At 42.9% G+C, this 9,140-nt stretch overlaps 2 protein-coding genes across 2 annotated transcripts; both read left to right on the top strand.

Moving 5' to 3' along the window:
• The first annotated feature begins 373 nt into the window (after positions 1 to 373).
• Positions 374 to 2,242, top strand: LOC141271519 (microtubule-associated serine/threonine-protein kinase 3-like). Its single transcript, XM_073681578.1, has 4 exons — positions 374 to 437; positions 891 to 976; positions 1,763 to 1,907; positions 2,099 to 2,242. Exons 1-4 carry the CDS (start codon positions 378 to 380, stop codon positions 2,240 to 2,242), a joined length of 435 nt encoding a protein of 144 aa, XP_073537679.1. The 5' UTR covers positions 374 to 377.
• A 1,912-nt stretch (positions 2,243 to 4,154) lies between these two features.
• On the top strand, positions 4,155 to 6,278 carry LOC141271518 (microtubule-associated serine/threonine-protein kinase 2-like). Its single transcript, XM_073681577.1, has 7 exons — positions 4,155 to 4,215; positions 4,681 to 4,779; positions 5,032 to 5,154; positions 5,300 to 5,409; positions 5,506 to 5,597; positions 5,997 to 6,070; positions 6,151 to 6,278. Exons 1-7 carry the CDS (start codon positions 4,155 to 4,157, stop codon positions 6,276 to 6,278), a joined length of 687 nt encoding a protein of 228 aa, XP_073537678.1.
• The last annotated feature ends 2,862 nt before the right edge of the window (positions 6,279 to 9,140 follow it).

Raw genomic sequence — 9,140 nt, 5'->3', positions numbered from 1 at the left:
TATACAAATCAGCATGGAAGTGCACTGGGGGCGTGGAAGAAGATGTCTGAGTACAGTGACACGCCCCCAGTGCACTTCCAGGCTAATTTACATATGTCTCCCATGCTTCAGCTCTCTTACCATCACTCACATGTACAGCGAGGGTGGAGGGGTTCCTCATTCATGTGATGATTGGGGGAGTTCTCCAGCATTTCCATTACATTTATTCATGGATGCGCCGTACGTTCTCATATTTGGAATCCCTATATAATGAGTATTATTCCCATTTACAGACATCTTGTCATTTCTGAGTTATATTGTTGTAATATATATGTAGGATTAATATTGTCTAATACATGTAATTTCTTCATCATTTTTTCACTCTTTTAGAAACAACTATGTTGGCGGATGCTGAGAGTAGAATCTGTGAGATCCCGGAGATCCAAGAATCTGACGGTGTAAGTATCATGGAGAGTGATGTCGGTGTATCACCAGAGTATGGGGTGTGAATGACAGGTCCTGTATTATCCCCCATATAACCATGGGTCGCCTCTATTCTAAGAGGAGATGATAATAGCATTCATATTAAATGGAATCTGTCACCAGGTTTTTGCTATCCCATCTGAGAGCAGCATGATGTAGAGGCAGAGACCCTGATTCCAGAATTCTCTAAATGCTGAGCTCTGTATAACCCCGCCCACACCACTGATTGGCTGCTTCTGTGTACACGGTGTATAGGGAGAAAGCTCAGTGGTGGAGGGGGGGTTATACAGAGCAATAGGACTACATGGCACAAGACATCAGATCAGTGTACATCAGCTGGGACATAATATAGGAGGGAGACGTTTTTGCATCTGGAGCTTTTTTCCAGCTTCCTCTATATCTTCATATCATTTCTTATTCTTTTATAGAGCGTGATCAAATCATTGACCCCGTCAAGACAGCCGCATGAGAGCGACTATGAGACATCCAAACTGATCAGCAGTGGAAATTTTGGGTGAGTTTTCTGTTGGCATAATCCACATTTCTCAGGGTTCCCAATGACAATGCTCCAGCCTCTGTGCTCTGCCCTTCAGTGTTATCATGGGGAAATTATATGATCTGTAGGAAAACAAACTGTTAAGGAAAGGGATTAAAATAGAATAATATATTACACCTGCCTGTCCTAGACCCTCATCTGTTCTTACACTGCCACCCCCATCAGAGCTTCCCGATCCTCTGCGCCGGTCTTTGTTTTTTTTCGGGCTCCATTAGAGAACTGATAAGAGTAATTGGCTACACACGGTCAAGTGAGGGGTGACACAAAATTTCATCAATGACATCTGCACCCCCCACCCTCCACCATGACCATGTGAGTCTACTCACTGGTCTCAGCAATAAAGACTGGCACAGAGGACAAGTGGCTATAATGGGTTTCATTTTTTGTTAACACCTTCACTCCCCTCCATTTATTATGTTTTGGGGTATGCGGGAGCAATTTGGACCAACTTTTATTTGCACTGAATCGTATCTAGGGGTCTAATGTAGTGAATCTGCCCAAGAATAATTTCGGTAGATTCTCTCATCTGTAATGTGACCTGGGTGAGGGCTCCGGCGGACGTGGCATTGTGGACACCTCCCATAAGTGATCTATGTAGTGATCTTTTATGGATTTCTAGACATGAATTTCCAGTGACGGCCGAACTTCTAGCATTAAACATTAGTACAAAAGATTATATAATGACTTCTATAGATGTTCTTGTAGTAAAGATTCATTCTAACCATGGATTCTCTTTCTCTCCAGTGCCGTCTACTTAGCGCACCATAAAGACTCACACCAGATCTTTGCTTTGAAGAAAATGGCCAAGCGGAACCTGGACACTCCAAAAAGAGTGGAATGGGCCTTTCTGGAGAGGGACATCCTAACATTCGCTGATAGTCCCTTTCTGGTCTCCATGCTCTGCTCCTTTCCAACGAAATCTCACCTGTGTATGGTCATGGAGTATGTAGGAGGTAGGACATGTATATTGTAGTATATTCAGCCCATGTCTTCTTATATCTTATCACCGCTTATATAAATAGGTTAATTAGGATGGCTACATCCCCAAAGTGAATTTACTGTAGGTTTTCTATTACCAAGATGCCTGGAAATTCATTGATCTGTGTGCAGGGGTGCTATGGTGCCAGTGAGTCAGATCGGGCCCGGCACCGCTCGGCACTGGGCCACATTCCACCACCTGTCATCATAATTTCAGAAACATTGTCAGAATGTGAATACCGATGAAAAGAATGGTGGATAAGGGAGCCAAAGGTTCCTTAAGCCACCATTTAGCCTGCGCAGATGGGTCCAAGACTCTGTGTACTGCAGGTGCAATGACGTCACAATATTGCATATGTAGTGTGGAGTCTCAGTACTTACACTGCACAGGTGGGGCTGGTGGGGGCCATAACACTGAATGGTGGGGCTGGTGGGTGCCTTACTACTAAGTGGTGGTGCTGGTGGGGGCCATAACACTGAGTGATGGAGCGGGTGGTGCTGGTAGGAGCCATAACACAGAGTGATGGGGGGGTGGGGGCCATAAGACTGAGTGATGGGGCTGGTGGGGACCATAATACTGAGTGGTGAGGCTGGTGGGGGCCATAATACTAAGTAGTGGTGGGGGCCATAATACTAAGAGGTGGGACTCGTGGGGCAGTAGTACTGAATGGTGGGGCTGGTGGGTGCCTTACTACTAAGTGGTGGGGCTGGTGGGGGCCATAACACTGAATGGTGGGGTTGGTGATGGCCTTAATACTGAGCGGTGGGGCTGGTGAGGGCAATAATACTGAGTGGTGAGGCTGGTGGGGGCCATAATACTAAGTAGTGGTGGATTCCATAATACTGAGAGATGGGGCTCGTGGGGGCGGTAGTACTGAATGGTGGGGCTGGTGAGGGCCTTAATACTTAGTAGCTGACTAGTGGGCCTTGTGGGTGCCTTACTACTAAGTGGTGGGGCTGGTGGGCGCCATAATACTGAGTGGTGAGATTGGTGGAGGACATAATACTGAGGATTGAGGGTTGCGGGGGCCATAATACCTGAGAAGTGGGGATGGAGGGGGCCTCAATACTGAATGGTGTGCTGTGTGAGAGGCTATATGGGACTGTAAATATCCCCATATTGAACTGGTGACTGTGCATGCCCACACACTAAGTGGGGGCCCTCAAATTGAATGATTTGCTGTGGGGGTCCCCATTCTGTATGCGGGTCCTAATTCTATTTGATTGGTTGTGGGGGCCATAATACTGAGTAGGCAGTTGTGGAGGCCATTATATTGTCTGAGGGGCTGTGGGGGCCATTATATTAAGTAGTGGGGGGGCTGTGGGCGCCATTATACTGAGTAGGGGGCTATGACTGGCCTCATACTGAGTGTGGACATTATAGAGAGATACTTCACTATATGTGTAAGGTGAAACTGGATTAAGATTTTACTGTGGGGATATCTAACTCAGTGTGTGGGTGGGGGCATTTTTGGGAGCATCATACGCTAAAATGGCTATAAAAGGTGTATTGCTGTTGAGAACATCGATTGACTTCAATAAGGGTTCTTTTGAAGGGGCGTGCAATTAGAACTTTTGCTATGGGGCCCTTAGATTTCTATGTACGCCACTGTCTGTGTGATCTCCCTGTAAGTCCGCACTGAGCATGTCAGTATCTCCAGCTGTAGACGAGATGTGACATCACTTTATGTTATTAGTTACATGGACGCCATTTCTCCATCGATTCAGACTAATATTATGTGCACTATACATTATATCTGTATATATTCTATCCTATCCCAATGTCTCCGCTCACTTCCCATTATACATCATGTTGATCTGCTGTATAAACCACTCACCGGTCATATTTCCTTTCTTCTATAGGTGGCGACTGTGAGACCCTCCTAAGCACCAGGGGTCCTCTATCTGTCCCCTTGGCCCGCTTATACTTTGGAGAAGCGGTTCTTGCTGTGGAATACCTCCATAGCTACGGTGTGGTGCACAGAGACCTGAAGCCGGATAAGTAAGTGCCCCTCGTAGTATAATAAAGGGGGGAAGTTGTCATTTATTATCATACAGTCTGTGAGGCTAAAACCATCTTCTCTTTCACAGCCTCCTGATTACATCTGCTGGACACATAAAAGTTACCGATTTTGGGCTTTCAAAAGTTGGTGTCATGATGCCAAAAACCAACATCTACAAGGAATTAGTGGCGGACATCACCAGGGAGTTCCTGGACCGTGAGGTGGGTAACACTTACAAGAACACAGTTTGCTCTTCACAAATCTCATCACACTATTGTGTCTTCTCCACGTTCTTCATTTCTAGAGAACGTTTCCATTGATATTTTATCTTTTGTCATTGTGTTTTTATGGCGAGAACTTGTTATAATAATCATTTCATCATTTTCATCTTTCTTCTGTTGTTTTCCAGTTATGTGGTACCCCATATTACATCGCCCCAGAGGTCATCCTGAAAGAAGGCTTTGGAAGACCTGTTGACTGGTGGTCAATGGGGATAATCCTACATGAATTTCTCACGGGATCTGTACCATTTGATGGAGATTCTGTAGCTGAGCTTTATGACAGGATTGTCATTGGTAAGTGGAATAATCCGACCATTGCTTTGATCGGTTACATTGGTTTAGGTGTTTACTTTGCTTTAGCTTACAGTCCAGTAAAGAGATTTTATTTTCTGTATAACAGGCGACATAATTTGGGATTGTAATTCCGCTCCTACTCCCAATGCGCAGAACCTGATTACTGAGCTGCTCAGAACAAATCCTGCAGATAGACTTGGGACAGGTAAGAGATATAATACTATTAATATTCCTATTAATATTCACTTATTACACTTATTGCTCATGTCCATGAGAATCAACACTTCTCTATCAGCTCGTCCATTTCTCGTCCATTTCTATTTCTTCACACTATGACTTTCAGTCTTCTTCCTTCATGTTGACTCAGTTATGTCATTAATTAAGATTAAGTTAAACTGTTCAGATAGCAATCTCTGACAATGTCCACATCACTTTTGTTTTTTTGTTTTTTTTACAGGAGGATCACTTGGGATCAAGAGTCATCCATTCCTGAGTGACTTCGATTTTGACAACCTTCTAAGTCAGAAGCCGGAGTACATTCCTCAGCTTGCCTCAGATGTGGACACCAGCTTATTTATCGGTAAGTAGAAGAAGACATCATCTAGACTAAGCAGCTGTTTGTCTTGTCTTTCTTAAAATGTAATAATCAGTACCCACTAATATTAGTGATAAATGATGCCTGTTTTATACTAACAATCTCTAATAACACTTCATTACTTTTGTAGATCACTCTGAAATAGACCATTCGGTCTCAGAGGATGAGGAGGACACCAGTGAGAACAATGAGAGCCTTGACTTCCAAAATTTTACATCATCTTCTGAAAGGCTTTCTAAAGTAAGTATGTGGTCAATAAATCCAAAATATGTAAAACAAAAAAGACCTCTAAAAGTAAAAAAAAGTATTTCATATCTTGTTTTTGTCCATGTTTAGCTCTGTACCATCACCAACAGAACGATGAAAGATGAGGACCAGAAGTCTCCTCCAGAGTGTACACCAGCAGCCAATACAAATATCTCAGAAATGTGAGTAGATTATGGGGTCATTACTGGGAGTTCCAGGCTGATATATATGCACAACACCAAATATAGGACATAAATACCATAATATCAAATTCAGCGTTAATGATTAGCGGTCATTGTGCTTTTGGCTTCAGAAACCGCTGGTGATAATAGCCCATAATTGCAGCCATTCACGCGTTATTATAGCTGCCCATACTGTAGGTGAGATGTAGTATTACATGCCAGCCATTATTGGTAGTTGTTTTTCGTTCTGATCCATAGAAGGTAGATTGGAGCATAAAACCTTCCTCACTATGACTGTCATATGTCCTATTAGACCCTCTAGTCAGTGTTCTTCTAGTGAGACCACCCCTTTTATTCTGCATTTACTTGTGATTTACATGTTTTTCTTCTTCCTAACAGGCAGAAAGAATCGTTTTCTGAATCTGATAGTGACGACGCTATAAACAGCTTGCCATCCTCGTCCCCATCATCAGGTATGTATCTACAGCATCAAAATGAGAATTCAAGGCTCAAATATTTGATTTTTCTGTAATAGGTCTCCTATGTTGTCCAGGTTTCATGGATCCCAATTATATTTCCCCTGGGCCCATACTGTATTTATATTTCCCTAATTTTCTCCAGGAGTTTTTTTATGGATTCTGTGAGATACGTTTTAGCATTCAGGAACTCACTTCAATATAAGCAGACATCGTCTCCTATAGTAGAATATCGCTCATTAGTGATGCACCACGTGGCGGCACACAGGGCGCTTACTGCTCCATATCAGTGATACATCTAATGCCCCTCAGATTAAGTCATGAACGGTATATAGGACTTATTCTGCCCTATAATAATGTAATGCCAGATTATCAGGACTATAGGGGACAGGACTAGAACAATTCTTCTATATACAGTACACAAAGCAGATCCTATAAGAATATTTCTTTACTGAGTTTTTTTTACTTTGATCAGAATTTCCAACTGAAGAGGAAAGAAAATCTGAAATGAATCTGAGTATAGACCAACAAAACTCAGAAAATGGGAAAAAGGGGAAAAAGAGACGAGGTAAGTGTGAGAATCATCTCCATGTTGTGTGATGTTAGTGATGAGAATAAGTCATGGGGAGCAGATGTTATCTGTCAGTGATGGGATTGTCACATGTGTGATGGCTGACAATGACCCCGGACATCTGTGTGAATAAGATTCCTCTGTTGTCCGGCCGGCCACACTGACTGCACAGTAGTATCATGTAATATGGAGTCCCATCACTTTCATTGTATTTATTTCTCTTCTCTTAGGTTCCATCTTCCGCCGGATCTTATCATCCTGCCGGCGTGGACTATCCAGGGCAGCTCGTGCATTTGCATGCTGTCACTGTTGCCCAAGTGTCATCTAAAAGACGGAAAAGCTCCGCATCTAGCGGAGTACAGCAGATCCACCATCACTGCTGGACCTGTAAAGAAGGACCTTCACCGTCTAGCTGTGGCCTTCTAACTGTAACATCTCTACCCGGACTTGTTTCGGTAATGCCTCTGTCACCAGGCTCTGCTGTATCCATACTGCTCGCCTGACTTGGCTTTTTTTTACTGATCACCTGGTATCTGACCCGGATTTCTTCCTGACTATGATTTTGTCTACTGATTCTGTTCCTGATATTGTTCATCCCTTATCCTTCTACCCTATCCTTAATAAAAAAAAAACAACTTCAATATTTATTGAGATTTTCTTGTATCTATCAAACTTCACTCCGCATTTTGCTAAGCGATAAAACCAGGGGCGTACATAGAAATCATGGGGCCCCATAGCAGAAGTTCTAATTGGGAATATCCATGTCCCTTTAGCAGCGGGCACACGTGATAGTTGCTTCAGCGGCTACTGTGTGTGCTCCGCTCCGCCGCAACCTCCCTCTCCCCACCACTATCCACCAATACTCACATATACAACTCTGCTTGGGACCCCTCGGCTCATGGACCCCCCGCGGTCACGGGCCCCATAGCAGTGGCGTGGTCTGCCGCCCTTGGCGGTACGCCACTGGATAAAACATAGATATTAACACTTCTGCTTTTAAAAGCATTATAATATATATATATATATATATATATATATATATATATATATATATAATCAGGGCTGGGCTGGGATGAAAAATGAAAAAGCACGCCTGTCACACAAACCCCATCAGCCCACATACCAAATCACCGCCCCCCTCATTCCATTAAGGCACAAGGAAAAGTTCAGCAAATTTTGCTTTACTTGTTCATGCCCCTCACCACTCCATTATAGGGGATGTTTATTAAGCCACGTGTGAATGGAGCTGCAGTGCGAATGATCGACCACCGCTCCATTCACCCAGAGCTCTTCAGATACCTGGTTCTCGGAAACAGTGGGGGTCCCCGCTGTTCGACTCCCAGCAATCAGAAAATTATTCCGTATCCCAATGATAGAGGACAATTTCCAAACTTCAGATAATCCCTTTAAACAAGTTGTTCACAATTAATTTTTATTTAACCATAGGGTTGTAGACATAGACAATAATAAAGCCATCAGTACTGACCCTCCCCAAAGCCAATGCCACCTCTTCTTCAGCAGAACAGGAAAAGTGGTATTGTGCAATGTATATATACAGGACAGGAGAAGTGGTACTGTGCAGTGTATATATACAGAATAGTACAGATACTGAGAATTACATCCACTATACAGGACAGGAGAAGTGGTACTGGTGCAGTGTATATATACAGAACAGTACAGATACTGAGAATTACATCCACTATACAGGACAGGAGAAGTGGTACTGTGCAGTGTATATATACAGAACAGTACAGATACTGAGAATTACATCCACTATACAGGACAGGAGAAGTGGTACTGCGCAGTATATATATAAAGAATAATACAGATACTGAGAATTACACCCAGTATACAGCACAGGAGAAGTAGTACTGCGCAGTGTATATATACAGAATAATACAGATACTGAAAATTACATCCACTATACAGGACAGGAGAAGTGGTACTGTGCAGTGTATATATACAGAATAATACAGATACTGAGAATTACATCCACTATACAGGACAGGAGAAGTGGTACTGTGCAGTGTATGTATACAGAATAATACATATACTGAGAATTACATCCACTATACAGGACAGGAGAAGTGGTACTGTGCAGTGTATATATACAGAATAATACATAAACTGAGAATTACACCCAGTATACAGGACAGGAGAAGTGGTACTGTGCAGTGTATATATACAGAATAATACAGATACTGAGAATTACACTCAGTATACAGGACAGGAGATGTGGTACTGTGTAGTGCATATACAGTATACAGAATGAGGCTGCGTTCACACATTGCGTATTTCCCTGCGTTTTTTTACGCACGTGTATTTTCCTGCTTTTTTTACCTGCGTTTTTTTATGCAGGTAAAAAAAGCACCTCCATTCACACACTGCGTTTTTTCCTGCGTTTTTTTACGGAGGTGCAGGAGAAATTAAGTGTGAGGAGCATGGACACCTGTATGTAATGTAATGTATGTGTCTGTGTGTCCTGTCTGTGTCGTG

The sequence above is a fragment of the Phyllobates terribilis genome, unplaced genomic scaffold, assembly GCF_046119375.1.
Source record: "Phyllobates terribilis strain yellow unplaced genomic scaffold, ASM4611937v1 Scaffold_5__5_contigs__length_657084704, whole genome shotgun sequence".
Classification (NCBI taxonomy): Eukaryota; Metazoa; Chordata; class Amphibia; order Anura; family Dendrobatidae; genus Phyllobates; species Phyllobates terribilis.
The sequence above is the reverse complement of the archived record's forward strand: the minus strand, read 5'-3'. Positions and strand labels throughout refer to the sequence as shown.

Excerpts from the sequence above, each read along its gene's own strand:
- LOC141271519 (XM_073681578.1), top strand. The coding sequence starts at position 378 with ATGTTGGCGGATGCTGAGAGTAGAATCTGTGAGATCCCGGAGATCCAA. Across the intron at positions 977-1,762 it reads ATCAGCAGTGGAAATTTTGG|TGCCGTCTACTTAGCGCACC; the intron begins GTGAGTTTTCTG and ends CTTTCTCTCCAG. Across the intron at positions 1,908-2,098 it reads TCGCTGATAGTCCCTTTCTG|ATGCCTGGAAATTCATTGAT; the intron begins GTCTCCATGCTC and ends TCTATTACCAAG.
- LOC141271518 (XM_073681577.1), top strand. The coding sequence starts at position 4,155 with ATGCCAAAAACCAACATCTACAAGGAATTAGTGGCGGACATCACCAGG. Across the intron at positions 5,410-5,505 it reads CTTCTGAAAGGCTTTCTAAA|CTCTGTACCATCACCAACAG; the intron begins GTAAGTATGTGG and ends GTCCATGTTTAG. Across the intron at positions 6,071-6,150 it reads ATCCTCGTCCCCATCATCAG|GTTTCATGGATCCCAATTAT; the intron begins GTATGTATCTAC and ends TATGTTGTCCAG.